Here is a 21,282-nt window from a genome sequence, read left to right as displayed (position 1 = left end):
ACTGTAGTTTAAATTCCTCACCTTTTCAGCTTTATTTTTAAAAATAAAAAAGTTTTCTATAAAACATAAGAAAAAGATGAATAAGATAGGAACAAAAAAGGGTAGAGACAATGTTAAGAGGCTTCAAACTTCATTTTCAAAAATATTGTATAACATTCACAGATAGCAAGTTCAAAACTTAAAGCCTATTCTATCTTGTTTTACATTGATATATAAAAAATATCAGTTTCTCACTGACTATCTCTGTAGCACTTATCTTAATATTTTCCAAGACAACCTTTCATTGGATGGAATTGTACATAAATTATAAAATTAACCTATTGAAAGCCATGTGCTATCTGGTTTTGGATTGATGTGTATATGGTAATAAGTCTTTCATTGGAAATCCATGTAGAACTAATAAAATAATTAACATTGCTATAAATGGTGTCACTAATAACCACTGTAAGTCTTCCATGATTAAACGATTAAATCTGAAAAAATAAGAAAAAACACAATGAAATGTTAGTAAAACAAAACAAAGTAAAAATTTAAAAATTACCAAAATCAAGTATTGCATTGCCCTATATATTAATCTTTCCAACTGTTATCTTTTAAAATCATAAAAGGTATGTTGCATTCGTAGCAGGAGACATGATTGCATTTCTGAATGTCATCACTGGGAAAAATCAAATCGCATTTTTGTACCAAAGGGAGATAATTGGGAGCTTTTTCAATGATATCTAGATTTATAAAGTCACCTGGGGCCAACACAAATTGAAATTTTGGAATGATAACAACTACTAAAGGTAATAAATAAATTTGTAATGAAAAATAAATGTTTGATTTATTTTTAGAAAATCTTATACCCGCGAGCCTCCTTAAATGTTTTTAGTCATCTGCATTATACTCGTATGAAATCTGTTCATTTGCTTCATGGTTTTTTTCAACAACTTATTTTCAGATTTCCCCCATGTGACTTTTTAAATATTTCTATAAGTAATTTTTTCGTATATTTTATGAGCATTACCTATGTCAAAAATAAGAGGATAAGTTTTCAGTTTCCAATTAAACAGTAAGCAGTGATCTAAAAACTCTTCAATTAGACCCTTAGTTTACTGTATTACAATTGTCAGGTCAGAACTTTTTATAGCTGCCAATATAGCAAAGGTTTTTTCATTGTTTAAAGCTGTACAGTGAATTATAATTGCTCTCATTCCCATCATTATAACTAAGATGGATAGAAGTCTCATTGGCAATCATACCACATCTCTTTATTTTTATATTGTAACCACTGCATACCACATCTCTTTATTTCTATATTGTTACCACTGCATGTTATGAGTAAGAACTTACCTGATTGTATATGAGTCTGTAACAATCATACCATGTTTATTCCTCATCACAACAATTATATGTCCATGACTTGGTTCATCAAAGGCAGGAACTTTTATACTGTAAACCCCTGGACCAGCATGGCTGGTGTTTTGTAACAGATGAAATCCAAAATAGACCTGAAACAGTGAACAAATCAAACGGGATTTGAATACAGATTTATAGTGATATCATTGATATGTTTTCTAAAACTTTACTGTTTTAGAAACAGTGAACAAATACACTTTATCACTCATATCAAACGGGATTTGAATACAGATTTATAGTGATATCATTGATATGTTTTCTAAAACTTTACTGTTTTATCAAAAATTTATGCTGAAATATTCAAAACACTAAGGTTTTTTTCTCAACCCCAAGCATATATAGCCTGGATGTTTTTGACACAACTGTCCAGAATTGTTTTTTAAGGTGGTACCTAACACCTGAACTAAAATTAATTTCTTAAAATTTTGACAAAGTATTAACTTTGAACTTTTGACAAAAATCAAAAAAAATCAAAAAAATTGAACCAACGGTTTAATCAGAAAAATTACACTGGTTATAAAGCAGTTTGACAAAAACTTATTTTGATCATTGAGAAGCTTAAAGTCATAAGAAACCTCAAATTAAAAAAAAATATGCATATGTTTTTTATAACTAAATGGATAGTTTTCATTATACAACTTATGTACATATACTTTTTTCTGAGGAAAATTCTTTAATTTGTCCACATTGAGATGAAGTTTACTTATTTTTAATTGCTTGCTTCCAGGAAGCAATTCACCGACATATTTTTCGTATGAATAGTGACCCGATCGTAACCCTCCTCGTAAAAATCTGAAGCCACAATACGCATGGATCTGTCATTGAAATAAACAAATATCTGATTATACATGTTAAACACATGCTCAATACCCCTGCTTTATGTGATTTGTTTACTATAAGGTGACAATTGGTAAACCTCGGCTTCAAAACACGGCATTTAATGAGCAGCCATATTTGGTAAATCATAACAAACAGAGAGAAAAAAAATTGACGATTATATGATATATTTGCAAAAATAATGATAAAATCGTGCACAGAGGACTAAGTTTATGATGTATACATGCATTGGTTCAAGAATTGGTCAATCATTATTTTTCACCACTCACTCGTTTCATATGACTTAAATATTCCCTTAACAACACGACTTCATTTAAACATTCTGCTGATTTTACAGAGTTATCTCCCTGTAGTGTTAGGTACCATCTTAACTTCACATTTGATTTGGCTTACAGTTGTCTTGATATGAGCATCACTAATAAGTTTAATGTAAACAAACCATCCATATCAATTTAAACTCAATAAGTCCTCATTTTAGATTGTCTGGCTTCAATGGACACCTTTACAATGTGAGTAACATTCTGTAATGTTCTAAGGGTTATCCTTTTAAAATGGAGATAGGAATTCAAAAATCTCCAATAACCAATATTATTTCTATAAGTAATTTTTTCATACATTTTACGGACCATTACCTATGTCAAAAAATAAAACTTTTCTTCCACTTAAAATATATTGATTGATTGTTGGCTGCTTTATGTCCAGTGGCAAATATTTCATGCATATTCAGAATGATACACTTACAATATAGAATAGTCCGTATCTCAAAAAGACTTACCCTAATTTCATATGGACCTGCTTTCTTTGACATATCACTTATAGCATATTCTAGGTAAAATTCTGACCCTGTGACCTCTTCTTCTATTCTACTGTACTGTGTTATGTACAGATTAGGCTGAAAAATAAATAGTCTAGAGATCTTCAAAATAGAGGTGATGCTTAAGCTTTTCTATCAATCTAAAAAAGTGACGAATAAAAGATTTACAGCATTAACAAAAGTGTTTGTTGTTGTTTTCATGGATGTCTTGGTTTAAACGATCAAAACATGGATAGAAACATTTCAAACTTCTGTAGTCATTTTTAAAACCCTGAACAAATCAGTTAGCAGTACAAATAATGGAAATTACAACAACAACAAAACTGCCATATATAGTCAAAATTTCACTTATTTAAGATATTGAGTTAAATTTGGAATCTCATTTGTATTTTTATAAAAGGAATGGAAATGAACTAATGCACAAAATTGATTTATTTTCAACAAATGGGAATGAATTATCTCCCCTTGAACAAATATTTAAAAATACTCTTCTTTTAATTTCTGGTTGATATTATAAAGGATTTCACTCACAAAAACTTGTTTAAGCCCGATGGAATTCAACACATATTTTTAAAAATTGTTTGTTATAAATTAGGCCGTTTAAATGATTGAAGTGTTTCATATATTTCATGTAAGCCCTCTATGAACGACTATACTGAATGTTTATTTCTCATTGTTGAAGCTGTGCAGTTGCCTTTAATTGCTTACATTCATTTCATTTGAACTCTTGTGGATAGCTGTCTCATTGACACATCTCCTTTTTCTATATTGAGGTTAGATGATCCTTGTCTGATGGACATGGCCTTTTATAGCTGACTATGCGGTATTGGCTTTGCTCATTGTTGAAGGCAGTACAGTTACCTATAGCTGTTAATGTCTGTGTCATTTTGGTCTTTTGTGGATAGTTGTCTCATTGGCAATCATACCACATCTTCTTTTTTATATGTAGACTATAACACATACCTTTATACTTCCATATATAAAATCATTAGGACTTTTTGTTTCACTTTGTAAACTGTATTTTAATCTTTCTTTATCTTTTTCTTCATCAATAAATATATCTGTTGGTCCCTCAGAGCTTCCTAAACATATCAATGCTCCGTCGTTAGTAGCAACTAGAATCTCCAATCCTTCTGACCCTTCCACAAGGTCATGAGCCAACAACTGGACAAGAGTTGTCTCCCCTAAGGTAAACTTAGTTTTACATTTGAGGTCCATTGAGATGACATGTAGATATCCATCGTCTGTTAAAATTAACTGAAATGTAAAAATAGATACAATAATCAATCAAAGGTTAGGAAATTCCACAGTAAAGTTGTTGAACAATAAACACAAACTTTATACTAAATACCATAAGGATAATTCAGCAAAAATTTCGTTGTAACTAGTCTTGAAGAGTGGAAGATTTTTGTAAAAGTTTAAAATGATAATGAGGAATCACAACATACAATGACAACATGTGAAAGTTATAGCTCATGCCTCACAACGCTTTTAATTCCAAACTTCCATTGTTATAGAACTTTTCCAATGTTATGTAAAAAATGACGTTTTTGCACACACAATTTATCCCAGTTCCTAAAAAAGTTTTAAAGTGACCAAAAAAAAAAAAAAGTGTCTAAAGGAAACATACTATTTATTTCATTTAGACAACTTTTTCCAATTTAAAAATAAATTTAAGTCCATACCATATCAGGTGTTGAGTGAGCTGTTGAGATCTTTGTAATAAGGACATTTGATGATATCTTCTTTCCTAACTGTACTGGCCAGTTGGGTAATATTTGACCGTTCATGCCATCTAATGCAAATATATCGCTGAAATATAAATGAAAATATGATGAACAAGTGAAACTGTGAGTTACTGCTCACTGATGATACCCCTGCCGCAAGTGGATAATATTAATAGTGTAAAAATATGCAAGTGTTCGGTAAACAGGAAGTTGTTGAGTGATGAATCTGAAAATGCATTACACGGTATAGCTGACTTATATTAATCCTGAAACCAAATTTCAGAAATCCCTGTATTGCAGTTCCTGAGAAAATTTGACGAAAATTTTCAACTTGGCTATCATGTGTAAAATTATACAAGTGTTCGGTTAACAGGAAGTTGTCAAGTGATCAATCTGAAAAGGCATCACACGGTATACCTGACTTAGATAAACCCTGAAACCAAATATCAGAAATCCCTGTATTGTAGTTCCTGAGAAAAATGCGACGAAAAATATTCATGGGACGGACAGACTGACGGACTGACGGAAGGTCACACAGAGGTAAAACAGTATACCCCCCTTTTTTTAAAGCGGGGGTATAATAACAAAATATAACATAAAGTGAAGCTTAAATTTTGTGATTTTCCTGGATTGAGGATAAATTGTTTTTTTTTGTGTATTTGTCATGTTTATTTGATTTTGACTTTTTCACAAAGTCAGTGTTCATGCTTATTTAAATTTCTTCTTTGCTAAACATTATTTAAATTTCTGGTTCACTTATACCAACTAAATCCATGAAAATTAATATCCCATGAATAATAATGAATCTACTGTAAGATATATATATATCCATTTATATAAATGTTTAAATTTGCATAGAACCATCCATAGAAAGATTTCTCGATATAAAAACATTCTGGAAAGTTTAATAGATATACAGTGACATATCCAGCAGGAGATTTGACACCCCACCCCCTTTTTGGAAATGGCTGGATCCGCCCCTAAAATATATTACGTACCCAACATTTGTTGTAATGATAACATCCAACACATTATCATTGTTCACGTCATACAACCGACTACCAGCCGTAGATGTCCCTGTGATCTGAATCTCCCACTGAGTTTTACCATCAGAGTTAAAGCAGACGACATCACCACTTGTATCTATGGCAACGATGTCTAAGATATCATCACCATTTAGGTCAGCAACAGTTATCTGAAAATCAAAATGTTTTGCATAATCACATGATTTCATGAATTTAACATTAAGTTAGTCATTATTCATTTAGTCCTTTTCATTTTTTATATCTTTTTCAATCTTGTTACTGTTTTGAAAGAGCTTTAATATAGATTTTTAGGATCTAGGCATTATGTTTTTTCCGACGTAGTAGGTATAGTTTCGGTTTGTGCCCTTTGAACTTAATGGTGCTTAACTATTGCAACAGAATACGCATGCTCGAAAATCCTTTCGGTGATTGGACAAAATGTTATCATGGTGGGTGATTTGGTTGTGTTTGAAAAAACATCTCGTTAATTATATCGTGATGGCAAGCAAGTGAAAAACTACAAATATTTGAACTAGATCTTACAAAGATTTATATTTTTATTAAAATAAACGTTTCTCCAATAGCTCTTTGCATCCATGACAGCTGTTTATTCGGGACAATTATATAATTTTTAATGTAAACTTTGTTGTACGAACGTACATGACTATTAGAATGCACCTATGCATGTGTGATTTCCACAGGGTTTTGGTGAATGTAAACAGAAAGATACGAGGACCGATAAACGGTTTGTAACGTTCTTTTGTTGGTAATTCATTGATTTTTAGATAGTTAGAGTATTGTTGTTCACAAGATGAAGGTAGTGAACGAGCGTTGCCACCAAGGACAAATTGTGTCTAACTATCGAAATGATAGTTTTAAACATATACTCAAATTTAAATACGTCGGATATCTTTTTTAAAGGTATTTCTTGTTTCTACTCTGACTGACAATCATCATTTCTCAAGACCATACTTAAAAATGGTGTCAATGACTTCACAGTATTTGTAAGCACAAGTCAAAAAGTTAGTTTGAGTTATTTCCCCTTTAGTCTATATCAATATTAATAAAAATGTATGCAGATGACTTGGGCAAAGCATATTTAACTTGTCTCACCTGTCCATGAATGGACCCAGATGACTTAGGCCAGCCATCTTGAACTTGTCCAGTATGGTCTAATATGTAGAGGTTACCAGCTGATGTTCCTAGGACGATCTCCAAAGAACAGAAGTCTCCCTGAATATCTACTACAGTAGGGGTGAATAGATTGTAGGCAGGAAACTCAGCTGTTATCTAAATAGAAAAAAGTCTTTTATTAACATACAATACAAAGACAAAGACAAGGGAGATCTATTTGATAAGATCTCAATGCATCACAATATTTCTCATTTGCATAACTTTGTACTGTTTTCCATCTAGAATTGCCAGTTATTTTCTGTGCATTTTAAAGAGTGAAGCAGTAAAATTTTGTAATAAAACAGGTTTTGGATGGGTAATTTTGTTAAAATAAGTATAGATTATCAAGTTTTCTACAAATTGCTATCGAAAAATATCAGCTGAGAGCCAAAATGTGAACCTTTTTGTCTTGTAAAAGCAGCCAATGAGTTAAAAAGCTTTACAGTGTCAAGCAGCTGATATTTTACGATATCTATACAAAAAAAACCTGATTAAAATCTGTATATCCTTCTTTTACTGGTGTCATTCCCCTCTGTGAGACAGTTTTATGCCTGACAAAAGGAAGCTTGATAAAGTCTCCCTATACATTATGACTTAGCTAATAACTTCACCTTAGACCTAGTGATGTCCCTGGTAATGTCTAGTCTTTTCTATAATCCTTTATATGAGAATAACAGATTGACTGAGCAGAGTAATATAGACATGGGAAAGGAAGATAAAAACAATTTACCTGTGTTAGGTCTAATATTTTGGTCCACAATGGCTCTAAAGTTGTCAGATTAACCACTGTTATCCCAGACAACAAAAACTTGCCAATGTCTTCATACTTCAATCCATTTAACTGTTCTTTTTTATTGCTTCCCTTTGCTCTGAAATTAAAACATTACTCAATGAAAAATACACAGTAAAAATAGTATTCAAAGGGTGTAAAAAACAAAACAAAATACAGCACAAAAACTAATTAAAGACCTTCCAAAAAAACAATGCATCTATAAGCGTGAATAGCTCAAGGTGTTTTTGCATAAAAAATTAATATAATGTAATAAAAATATTTTATATTGTTTCAGTTAAAACACATAAAATTGGAAAAATAAATAATGTAAGAGCTGGCCATTGCTCCTGTACGAAGTTACAAACGATGATTTTTTTATCAATGTTGATCTATCTCTAGATCTTCAAAAAGTAATAATTCAAGGGCAATAATTGTAACAATTTGACAAGTTATAAAGTCTGCCATGTTCAATTAATTAGATCTCATAACCTTCCTGAAAATGTGTGTAAATACAAGTATCTTTATACAATGACAGTTCTGATAGGATAAATATAAGTATCTTTTTTGTACAGAAATTTGCTTTATACTGGTATTCACATCAGGAAAAAACAAAATCACTAAAGAACAAGAGTACACTGAAATGTCTAGCTTACTTTTACATTTATGTTTAACGTCTTAATTATAAAAGTTTTGATACATGTATCACATAAACTTAACATTATCTGACAATGATCACTGAAAATGCCACCAGACGGACATGGTCACTTTACAATCATATACCACACACCAAATATAGTAAGCCAATAGCTAAAGTATATGAGATCTAACTACCGTACAATACTGTACATTCACCAATAAACCATCAAAATGAAGCCAAGATTAGATTGTCCCTACCATAAAACTTGTACACCACACAATCATGCCAAACACCAAAAATAATTGACATTTTGCTTATGGTATCTGAAACTCAAAATAACCATGAACACTTGATATTGATAATTGACCAATGAACCAAATGAGGCCATGAAAAGATGAACACTGTTAGACAGACATGTAAGCATTACAATCATTCCATACACCAATGTGTGATAGTTGATATATTGCTGTTTAAAGTATCGGATAAACAGACAAAACCATGAAAAGTTAAATTTGACCAATGAACCATGTAAATAAAGTTAAAGTCAGATACAACCAGTTAGTCATAAATGTACACCTACCGTTAGTTTTCTCGTTTGAATTGTTTTACATTGTCTTACCGGGTCTTTTATAACTGACTATGCGGTATAGGCTTTGCTCATTGTTGAAGGCTGTACGGTGACCTATAGTTGTTAATGTTTATGTCATTTTGGTCTTTTGTGGATAGTTGTCTCATTGGCAATCATACCACATCTTCTTTTTTATACCTTACAATCATTTCATACACAAAACATAGCTGCCCTTTAGCTTTTAACTTATACAAAGCATCTGAGAATCAAAGTGCTTGTTAACACTGAAAGGTAAAGATGGCTTTGATTTATCAGTTGGAGCAAAATTAAATATTGCTTTGCATAATTTTTTTAGCATTGACCAGTTGTAGTTGATTCAACTACAATTATTGACAAAGAAAGATAACTCCAATTTCGTTAAAATGACTTTAACAATGACATCATTTATAATTTTGGAACATATATTAGATTCCTGCACCTTGCAAAAGTTATGCAATTTTCTTGAGGGTTTGTTTCATTGATAGGATGTATAGAATGTACTGACCAATACACCAGATAATATTATCATATTACTCATAATAAGTTGATAACACATCTATACATTTTTTCAAGTGGTTGAGGAACCATAAAAATGGGGTCAAATTGATGGATACATATGACAGAGAAAAACTTTTAAAAATCTGCATACAATAAGGCATGAAGCATCCTTATGTACCATCTTCTGTACACAAATATTTTAAGCCATGTCTAATGACATAGCCTAAATGTAATTCTATGTCTCACATACAATTGACTAATGTCCTAGGCAGGACAAAAACACTATGACCAACTACCCACAACATACTACTGATATGCTGTTTCATTAAACTCATTGATTATAAAATCAACCCATAAAATCCTTCAAAACCATATTTGTTTCTTTTATTAAATGAAATACATAGCAAAATTTGAAGATAACATATTCTACTGTCTAAGCACTCCTTATATTACTTTTAAAATATTATTCCAATTTATATTGTTTGGATCATAAAGTATCTGAAGTTTGAATAAGATTCCTGCACTTTTCTTGTTTCTACAAAACTGTTCTAATTCTTACATACTACCGTAAGCTTATAATACAAATAATCCGGTGACAAAGCAAAGGCAGATTGAGTAGCAATTTCCATGTTAAAAAGTTTCATAAACAATTTAGATTTCGTTTTTCTAGCTGAGATAGTATCCTTCTATTTCATCAACTTTGAAGGATCCAAATTTAAGTAATGAAAAATCTCCTGGCTTAAAATGTGGGTATAATATATATCTTGAGTACATTGTAATTTCTGAAGGTGTTTCTTCAGTTAGAGAGTCTGAAATTCTATCAAAGTTTTCTAAGAAAAAGACAACACCTTCACTAGTTGTACACGGTTTAGAACCTAGTATATCACATGCATTCTGTAATTTTTCTAATGTCTCTTCAATTTCATTGTGTTCTATATCAATATCTATCAAGACTAATTTCTGGCGCTTCTTTAAATCTTTAATCAGCATATCTGCATACATATCAACCTCACATAGTATTTTTTTTTTATGCTTCAAAATATCTTGTTTGACTTTTTCAAATGTTTCGTCTATCTCTTTTTTCCCATACTTTATTCTATCTGAAATTTTGGACCACTCAATTATATTCCCCTGTGCTTTCGCGAATTTAGCCTTTTTATCATCAAAATCATCTTCATCAACAAGAATATGATGTCTGTTATGAGTTTTAGTTTTAGTAATGCATTGTAAACAGATGACTTTACTGCAAGCTTTACAGAAATGGCTGCAAGACACACCCTCATGATCTTCACACTTGATGTTATGAAACTTCAAACTACCAGACAAGTTTTTATACTCTACTTTTATCCTGTCAATTTTGTGGTTTTTAGCAATTTTGGAATGAATATTATCTTTGCATTTATCACACATAACAGGTTGACATTCACAGTCTAAACATCTCCAAATCCCTTTAGATTCACAGAAATCACAATATACTGGTTTCTGGCTACTGTTATTTGCCATATCTTTCTATATGTATTTGGAATGACTATATCTAGATGCCATATTTATAAAACTTCTAATCCTCGATATTCCTTGTTTTTATTCTACTAGCATATAATGCATTTCAGTTATACAAACTTGTAATTAATACAATACCTTCTAAAGACATTGAAGACAAGTCTGAATAGTTTCATATAAAGAGGGGTATTCGACCATAGAGTGAAAGGCAACAATAGTGTATATTATCAGATTTTATTTATAAGAAAGAGGATATAAATGCCCCTATCTTCAACAAATAAAACAGCTTTAGTATGCTTTCTGATTTTTCAAGCTATTATTCATTAAGTTCAAATAATAGTTATGTCACTTATTATATATTTTGAGCTGGTTACAGTGAACAACAGTACATGATACCCCAATGCTGCCCCTGACTTAAATATGTAATTTGATCATTTCCATTTAAAAGTTGTGTTTTTTCTGTCTGACAATTCTTTGGAATAAAAGGTTACCTTATTATCTTTACTTCTTGAATGAAATTTATTGAGCCATTTAAATAATCCTAAGTATAAAGTAAAATCTCAATAATACTGAACTTAAAATCAATTTGGAAAGTCAATAATCACATGGCAAAATAAAATAACAAAACACATAAAAAATGAATGGACAAGAACTGTCATATTCCTGACTTGGTACAAGCATTTTGAAATGTAGAAAATGGTTGATTAAACCTGGTTTTATAGCGCTAAACCTCTCACTTTGATGACAGTCTCATCAAATTCTGTTATATTTACAATGATGTGTTAACTAAACAGACACAATAAATAAAATAGTCAAAATATGGGTACAGCAGTCTAAGATCTAATGTGACATTGTTGTTATGTTATTGTCTTATATAACATGTAAAACGTTTTTGCTGAAAATGAAACAAATGGTATATTCAATGTTTTTAATAACATGAATAAAAAGATATTACTTTGATTTGTGAATATATCAGTAATCAGAACCAGTTTGCTCTGCCAACAGATGATCCCCAAACCAACATTTATTTATTAAAAAAAATGCACATGTACCGGTACTTTAAATTTCTATTAAAAGAGAGGTGAAAGATACCAGAGAGACATTGAAACTCATTTGTTGAAAAATAAACAGACAATGCAATAGCTAAAAAAAGAAGAAAAAAAACAACAGACGAAAATGGTACACAAACACATACATGTTTTACTCCAAATAACAACTTCTAAAACAATGTCACATTGGATCTTAACCTTTGGCATACTAACAATGAAATAAATACGGTTCTTTAATTCTTCTTAACTTTTCATCTGTATAGCTGTGTTCTATTAAAGCAAAGATAACTCTATTTACCATACAGACAAAAATTTGTCCATTTCTTTTCCTTTTATACTTATGCTCCTTGACCTGTGACCTTTTGACCATGAAATCAATAGGTTTCTCTTATATTTTTCTGTGAATTGTTGTCTTTTGCACATCCCATTTAATAATAAGGGAACCTTCATATGACCTTTTGAATCTTTAAAATCAGACGTTCAGAAATCATATTGTCTGTTGCCATGGATGAAATGTACATCATGTTAACCATTGAAAGTCATCATTAACTTAACGAATAACCAATAGAATGCAGTCATATTGGTTTGTGATGCTGGATAAACCTTAATATTTAAAATGCAAATTTTGGTTTCACTTTTTTGTATCATACTCTGTGTAGTGCAATACAAGTATCTACCATAATAAACTCTTTTTTTTCCTCGATTTTTCACAAGTTTATATTTTCAAAATTTCCATTTGAATAGTCACTTGTCAGTCTCATATCAACTAATGATAAAAAATAATTTGTTTAATCAATGTTTAAAAGTACATTACAATTGTAAAGACTGAGGTTGATAAGTGAACTTGGACTACAAAATTGTAAAAACAGTATAAATTTTCAATTCTTTAGGTATAGAACCACTAATTAAGAAGTATATGAAATTCTAATAGGAGGGCACATTTGTCCTGTTGTTTTTGTTTTTGCAGAATTTAACAAAGAAAGCAATGGGGCTATGAATTAGTGGTTTTATACCTTGAATAACTTCCTCTTAAATATTGAAATAGCCTAGCTTGCTCAAGCATCTTTCAAGGATCCAAAAGTAAGAAATGAAAAATCGCCTGGCACAAATTTTGGAAAACATATATATCTTTGTAGAGGCTGCGGTCTTTTTCGTACAGCTTGTGCAGGCCTTTCTTCAGTCAGTGAGTCAGACAGACTATCAAAGTTTTCCAAGAAAAAAATAACACCTTCACTAGTTGTACAAGGTTTAGAACTAAGTATGTCACATGCATTCTGTAATTTTTCAAATGTATCTTCAATTTCATTGCATTCAATATCAATATCTATCATGACTAATTTCTGGCGCTTCATCAATTCCTTGTTAAGCATATCTGCATACTTATCAACCTCACTTTGTAATTCTTTTTGATACTTCAAAATATTTTGTTTGACTTTATCAAAGGTCTTATCTATCTGTATTTTCACATTCTTCATTCTATCCAAATCTTTGGACCATACAGTAATATTGCTCTGTGCATTCTCAAATCGCTGCCTTTTATCCTCAAAATCTTTTTCATCAACAAGAATATGATGTCGGTTGTGAGTTTTAGTTTCAGTAATGCATTGTGAACAGATGACTTTACTGCAAGCTTTACAGTAATGGCTGCAAGACATACCCTCATGCTCCTCACACTTAATGTTATGAAACTTTAAACAACCAGAAGTGTCTTTATGTGCTTCTTCTTCGATTCTCTCAATTTTGTGGTTCTTAGAAATTTTCGGATGGATTTTGTCTTTACATTTATCACACATGACAGGTCCACAATCACAATCTAAGCATCTCCACATATTTACCCCATTAGATTCACAGAAATCACAATAAACTGATGATTGAGGTAGACTACTTGGCTTAACATTGGCTGATCTGTTATATGTACGTCTATACGCCATACTTCAAAAAGACTAATACTTTTTTTTTTATTTTTTACTGTCATTGTCTTCCAATCATACAAAATAATAAGAAAGAAATAACCTACTTCAGACGATTAAACAACACCCCAATACCAAAAAATAAAGAGGGGTTCTTAACTCCTTAGTTATACAGTAGAAGTCAACTACAATGTATCATGTCAGAAAGAAAGATTAAATGCCCTTTATTCAGCTTCAATGAATAAAACAACTTTATTCTGCAAATTAGTCAAATTTTCCCATTGTGACTGAAAAAATTACTGTGAAATATGACACATGCAACCCTATTGCTACCCTCACTTTAGTATGTAATTTGATCATTTCTATATATCTTTATGAAATCATCAGAAAATAATGGTTGTTTTAATAAATAGGTTCTTTTGTATATGCATTATTTCTTGAATGAAATTTATTGATCCATTTCAATGCTTATAAATATTTCAACTTCTCTTTTTAATATCATATAACAATAAAGTTTTGCTACACAGTATAAATAATAACTTGGATAATTGTGTACACTTTGATATCAATGAATTAAGATCAAGGAAACCTGTCACACAGATATGCGCAATACTTCCACATTAACCGATTTAAAATATCGGTAAAGTTGATGAAACAGTTTTACTTTTATTCATTATCATAGTAAAATCAGAAACCAATGTGTGCATTTATCATTGTGACCCTTTGGCCTGTAAAAAAACTGAAAAGTCTATTAAATGTCATAATTATAATTGAAAGTATGAAGATTTTATAATTGCACACCTTATACTGTCTTATTTATAAAAACATCACAATCATTTATGAATTTACAGTAATTGAAAAGATCACCTTAATCATAAACATGATAAAGAATAACCATTGATAAAAAACATTGGAATGATGGCAACTTTGGTTTATTATGTCATTTGTTTACCTGTTTCTTATAATCTATCATGCCTTTGGTGGTCAAGTGGTCAAAGAAAATCTTCCACTGTATCTCTAGCCTTTTAACCCTGAGATTGTAGCTTTAAATGCTGCACATGGCAGTAGTATTTAACTCCAATCTTAATTGAAATGGATTATAATTTTTCTTTGTTTCAGAAGTTGAACTAAGATTAAAAAAATTTGATACTTACAGAAAGTCATCTTCCTCAAAGAAATAAGAAACAGATATAACAAGTTCCTCTACTCTCTTGTCATTATTGAGATCAACTAAAACAGGCGTTGACAACACATGTGCATCTACTGGTACTACATGCTGAAACTATAAATAAACAAAACAGATGTATATGTGCATCTATTGGTACTACATGCTGAAACTGTAAATAAACAATACATGTGTACATGTGCATCAACTGGTACTACATGCTGAAACTGTAAATAAACAATACATGTGTACATGTGCATCAACTGGTACTACATGCTGAAACTGTAAATAAACAATACATGTGTACATGTGCATCAACTGGTACTACATGCTGAAACTGTAAATAAACAATACATGTGTACATGTGTATTGTACTACATGCTGAATTTTTAATTAAATCTTACTTATGCACATTTATATTTGCATCACTTTTTTTTTTTAATATAGATTAGAACATTGGTTTTCCAGTTTGAATGGTAATTTTTTTAGGCCCTTTATATCTTGCTGTTCAGTGTGAGCCAAGGCTCCGTGTTGAAGACTGTACCATGACCTATAATGGTTTACTTTTACAAATTGTGACTTGGATGGAGAGTTGTCTTGGCATTGGCATTCATACCACATCTATCAAACTGTAAATATACAAAACAAGTGCAGATAGAACATAATTATGCATGCATGATTGTACTATCAATACATGTTGAAGTTGATAACATATTTTTAAGCTGAAAATTATGCAAAATTTATTGTTCTTAAATTTATATATCAATGTACAGGTAATGATTTTTTTATTATTTGGCTTCTTTTTTTAACTGCTATTAAATCTTAAATTTCTAACATATAATTCCAAACACCAAAGGTCTGAAATGATAAGGGTGTGTATATATGTATTTGGGTCATGCTCACAGAATATTTACCACTACAAAATATATAAATAAGGCTGTTTGTTTTCTAGTTAGAATTGTTTTACATTGTCATATCAGGGCCTTTTTTAGCTGACTATGCAGTATGGACTTTGCTCATTGTTGAAGGCTGTACGGTGACCTACAGTTGTGAATGTCTGTGTCATTTTGGTCTCTTGTGGAAAGTTGTCTCATTGTCAATCATAACACATCTTCTTTTTTTTATATTTCTGTAGGTCATTGTATAGCCTTCAACAAAGAGCAAAACCCATACTGCATAATAACCTGTAAAAGAATTCTCACCTCATCTCCTTTTGGTTTCTCAACAAAAGCGTATTTATCTATTGTTGGAGTATTTAATATCAATTCATACTGGTACCAAGCCTTGGAAACATAGACTGGATCTATCTGAAACCAGAAAATATATATTTCATGTAAGTTCAATAATACAGCATTGCTGTTTTACATGTTTTATTTGAGAAGAGTTATCTCCCCATTTTGAGAATCTTATTTTACTTCAATGGTCATCTCAACTTTAAAAAGAAAACATTTGATTTTCATAGCTTTATATAAGTGACCACCTCTTCAAACCTGTTCGACTTCCTTAAAGAACGTTTTTCGAATTATTATTTAAGAGTCAGTTTCTAGATTCTAGGCAACAATGCATGCTAGTAACTTTGTTTATCTGATACATATCAAAGTCTTACTTTTGTCAATAAATTCAGACTTTCCAGCCAAGTTAAATTACAGAATTGACATACCTGATAGGTTTTATCCTTCAGCCTCACGCCATCTGGTGAGTAAAATCTCAGCTCTCCAGAAGACAGAGTAAACATGATATCTAACATTCCGTCATGGTCAATGTCGAACTGTAAAAATAGATTTATCTATTACATGTATATGAAACTTATAGAAGGCAAAGGCAGATTCTTTTGTGGGAAACATTTGGTTTATTGGGAATCATTGTATAAGCCTGATTGGAGCAGGCTCCCCCTCCCGCTTTATGAATGGTCTGGATCCACCACTGGACGGGATAGTATTTTGGTATTAAAGGAATGAAATGCAGCTAGTAAATAAACAGAAAGATAATTAAAAGATCAAATTGAGAACGGAAATGGGGAAAGTGGCAAGGTAAGATAACATCCAAAGACCACAAATGGGTCTTCAACACAGCAAGAAAACCCCACACCCAGAGGTAGGCTTCAGCTGGCTCATTAACAAAAATGTGCATTAGTTCAGTGAACATGGACTACAAATTAAACTTCAAAATTTATAAATGAACTAAAATAAAAAAAAAAACATACAGGACAAGACCAGAGGCTCCCGACTTTGGACAGGTGTGAAAATGTGGAGTGGTAAAACTTGGTGTTAGATATCTCAACCCGCCCCTGTCCATCTATTCAATGTAGAATATACAAACACACAGATTCCCAGCATGAATGGTACATTTAATTTTGTTGTCAAACAATAGCCATCAAAAGTGCAACAAAAACTGAGCATTTTTTCTATGTACATGTGTCCACCACTTGTTAATGAAAAGATTCAACTTACATGTAGTAAAGCTTATGTTTTGTGGCATATTATTATTTTTTTTTATAACAGTAAACACTTGTGTTAAGTTTCAACTTTTAATTTCTGACCAGTTGAACAGTTTGCCTTGACATGCTTGATGAAACAATTTGCCATTTGAGAAGAATTTCATTGAAGTGGACAGCAACACAAATAATTTTGAAAGTCACTGTAATAAACATGAAAATGTATATAATTATGTAATAACTTCAGTATTTTTTGTTTTTAATAACTTACCTGTAAAGGACTGGCATGGACAGAGTTGTCTAGGTTGACAGCTGGCCATGATGAATGGTGTAATATTTGACCATTCTGTCCCTGTAGTACAGTAAAACTTTCACTAAATGGAGCAGCTATTATTTCATCTTTACTGTTGCCATCAACATCAGATATCAAAGGAGCAGCAGCAAATGGCGAGTGGGCAAGCTCAGCTGTCCAGAGGGTATCAAGGTTATAGCCACATCTGATAAAAAAAATACAGACTTAAGCATTGAAGGATGAACTTGAGTCAGGTTTACAAATGGAGAGTGGGCAAGCTCAGCTGTCCAGAGGGTATCAAGGTTATAGCCACATCTGATAAAAAAAAATACAGACTTAAGCATTGAAGGATGAACTTGAGTCAGGTTTACAAATGGAGAGTGGGCAAGCTCAGCTGTCCAGAGGGTATCAAAGTTATAACCACACCTGATAAAATAAATACAGACTTAAGCCATGTTTACAAATTTGTGTTAGATGTTTGGACTCCTTGAATTTTTTCCTTCTATACAGGGTAAAATATTTTGCCCCATAACACCATTTTGCTTTTCATATAAAACTTTGCTCCTTATAATAATTAATGACCTTCTAACTTACATCATGTACATGTATAGCATCAATTTGATACATGTATTCTATTTTTTTTCAATTCACATAAGTTCAACCTTATTTAAAGAGCGACAAATAAAGGAAATAATGAATGGTCAACATATATATGTGATTGCATCATAAATCTGCTAACACAAACTATAACCTTCAGTTTAAATAAAGTTATAAAAGCAAGTAATTGTAGACAGATCTCTTCACACATACATGACATACATGACATAGTTTTAATTTAAAGTTTTGATTGGGATGACATTAACAATGGTTTTAATCCAAAATTGATTTTTTTCAACTGATTTTTGTAGATCGTTCTCATGTTGTACTGTTATACCACTGTCCCAGGTTAGGGGAGGGTTTGGATCCCGCTAACATGTTTAACCCCACCACATCATGCATGTATGTGCCTGTCCCAAGTCAGGAGCCTGTAATTCATTGGTTGTCATTTGTTTATGTGTTACATTTACATATTTGTTTTTCATACATTTTTGTCGAGCCTTCGACTTTAGTCTAAAAAGCGAGACATAGCGATCCTACATTCCGTCAGCGGCGTCCAGAAATATTCACTCTGTGGTTAAAGTTTTTAAAATTTTAATTACTTTCTTAAACTATCCTGGATTTGTACCAAACCTGGGCAGAAGCTTGTTTATGATCATAAGATAGTATCAAGAAGTAAATGTTGTAAAAATAAAATTTCAATTTTTCTGTATTTTACTTATAAATGGACTTAGTTTTTCTGCCAGGAAACATTACATTCACTTTGTGGTTAAAGTTTTTTTTAAATTTTGATAACTTTCTTAAACTATCCTGGATTTGTACCAAACTTGGACAGAAGCATGTTTCTAATCATTAGATAGTATCCAGAAGTAAATTTTGTAAAAAAAAAAATGCCATTTCTGTATTTTACTTATAAATGGACTTAGTTTTTCTTCCAGTTACATTTGTAACATTACATAAAGTCTGCAGTTAATGTTTTTAAAACATTTTTAAGATTCTTAAACTATCCTGAATTTTTACCAAACTTGTACAGAAGCTTCTGACAATCAAAAGATAGTATCGAGAGGAACATTTTTATTGATTTCTTTCATCATTTTTGTTGAGTGTGTGATTAACAGCAAAAGTAGGCGAGACACTGGGTTCCACGGAACCCTTACAAATTTTTTTATATAAATATTTAAAGGCTGTTAGTTTCTCGTTTCATCTGCTTTACATTGTAATTTCAGGGCCTTTTATAGCTCACTATGCAGTATGGACTTTGCTCATTGTTGAAGGCTGTACAGTGACCTACAGTTGTTAATTTCTATGTCGTTTTGGTCTCTTGAGGACAATTGTCTCATTGGCAATCATACCACATCTTCTTTTTTATATTTAGTCTATTTAAGCCCTTCACCAACTATTCAAAATCATATTTTCCAAGTCATGGTGATGACAGAGGGTAGGAATGCCCTTAACCATCAGGTTTCATTTACTGCTACAGACAGCGTCAAATTGGTTAAGATTTTATTGTGATTCAGCAAAGTATTCCCATCATGTTATAGATCTCTTCTTATTGTCTGTCGTCATTATTATTCATGGGAAAAAAAATAATGTGATTCCTTATTATCGTCATAAAGAAACTAGAAATACATTTCATTGTCATGCACCAAAAATACTGCTACTGAATGTCAGTTGGCAAGATTTTTTTACATTATTTTTCATGAAGTCACCCACATTATAACCTTTATAATGATATGATATAACCGTTGAAGTCATGCCCTGTACATCATGTACATGTCAGATGCCAAAAAGTATAAAATTTGTTTAAGATTGATGTACAGATTTGATGTATGTCATGTATGTACATAGTATGTATCTACTGGTAAATTCCTCCATTATCCGAACCCCTAAACAGCTGCTAGTAGGGTATAGTGGAATCCATCATCAGTACACTCCCCACTAGGATTAATGGAGATGTGTCACTAACATATTTATAATGTTTAATATTTACAAGGACAATCCCCATCCCAACACCAGAGAGTGCTACACTACAGCTCAGGTGGATTTCCTTTGTCCACACTGCCCACCCATAGGACATGTAGGAGGGGGCATGCAAATTATTTTGTTTAATCAAAAGACTTGCAATTTGCAAGTACAATCAATTGAAAAAATCAGCAATTATAATCAAAATTTTACAAATAAAGAGATTTTATCTGGAGTGGGTATGGGAAGGTTGTCCACGGTGTGCTGGTGGAAAAAGCATAATCCACACCGGCTGTTGTGTAGAAACTCAGGCAGAATCTGTTATTATGGTATCAATTCAAATGCCTTGAAATGGCCTTCTCTCAGTTTCTAAGCCTTGCTCAAAATGAAATAAATATAAACTTCAAGACAATATCTAAATCAATATTTTAACCATACCAAACATTATGTTTGCTCTGCTGGATTATGTAGGTGTTTTTTTTTATGTTTTAATACCAAACATAAATTATTAAATTATCAATCCAAAAAATAAAAATTATATTTTGCATCTTCATACCTTAACTTTTCTACACGTTCAGATTGCACTTTAGATGAAATTGGTTCAATGTTTTCAATACTTCTGATGAAACAAAATAAAAGTAGCAACACAATCGTCTGATTGTTCATTTTTTAAGTTTTGTGTTCATTTTCATGGGCGCATCCATTTTGATTAGTTCCCCTTGACACTGGGCCCTTTGCAATCGGAAACCAGTCTACTTTCACTTTCTTCGTCCTAGTTTTTGACATGCAACACTTCATTCATCATGCTGTCCAAAAGATCTGCAGCCTTTCTTCTGAAAAGCCTGAACAGTTCACAATTGTCCAGTGTAAGTGTTTGGACAA

General features: G+C 31.6%; 2 protein-coding genes across 2 annotated transcripts in view; one reads left to right on the top strand and one right to left on the bottom strand.

Moving 5' to 3' along the window:
* Positions 1-21,109, bottom strand: LOC134701449 (uncharacterized). The gene is made up of 13 exons (XM_063562606.1): positions 20,957-21,109; positions 17,821-18,046; positions 16,776-16,883; positions 16,318-16,422; positions 15,105-15,232; positions 7,708-7,846; positions 6,918-7,094; positions 5,778-5,974; positions 4,738-4,864; positions 4,016-4,309; positions 3,014-3,130; positions 1,336-1,493; positions 1-473 (listed from the first exon to the last, which is right to left on the bottom strand). The coding sequence occupies exons 1-13, from the start codon at positions 21,064-21,066 to the stop codon at positions 335-337; spliced, it is 2,025 nt and encodes a 674-aa protein (XP_063418676.1). The 5' UTR covers positions 21,067-21,109; the 3' UTR covers positions 1-334.
* Positions 21,110-21,151: 42 nt separating this feature from the next.
* The window catches only part of LOC134701428 (uncharacterized), a 57,427-nt gene continuing 57,296 nt past the window's right edge, over positions 21,152-21,282 (top strand). Inside the window, exon 1 of the mRNA XM_063562578.1 lies at positions 21,152-21,266. Coding sequence (XP_063418648.1) covers positions 21,204-21,266 — 63 coding nt within the window. The 5' untranslated portion in view covers positions 21,152-21,203. The remainder of the gene's footprint in view (positions 21,267-21,282) is intronic.

The sequence above is a fragment of the Mytilus trossulus genome, unplaced genomic scaffold (assembly GCF_036588685.1).
Source record: "Mytilus trossulus isolate FHL-02 unplaced genomic scaffold, PNRI_Mtr1.1.1.hap1 h1tg000244l__unscaffolded, whole genome shotgun sequence".
NCBI lineage: Eukaryota > Metazoa > Mollusca > Bivalvia > Mytilida > Mytilidae > Mytilus > Mytilus trossulus.
Note: the sequence above shows the minus strand (reverse complement) of the source record. Positions and strands in the feature narration are given on the sequence as shown.

What these genes read in the sequence shown, in the direction of transcription:
- LOC134701449 (XM_063562606.1), bottom strand. Translation starts at nt 21,066, where the DNA reads ATGAACAATCAGACGATTGTGTTGCTACTTTTATTTTGTTTCATCAGA. An exon ending in TTTGAGGAAGATGACTTTCT is followed by an intron (nt 7,847 to 15,104) that starts GTAAGTATCAAA and finishes TTTTAATTTCAG; the next exon opens with AGCAAAGGGAAGCAATAAAA. An exon ending in CTCACTCAACACCTGATATG is followed by an intron (nt 4,310 to 4,737) that starts GTATGGACTTAA and finishes TTTACATTTCAG; the next exon opens with TTAATTTTAACAGACGATGG.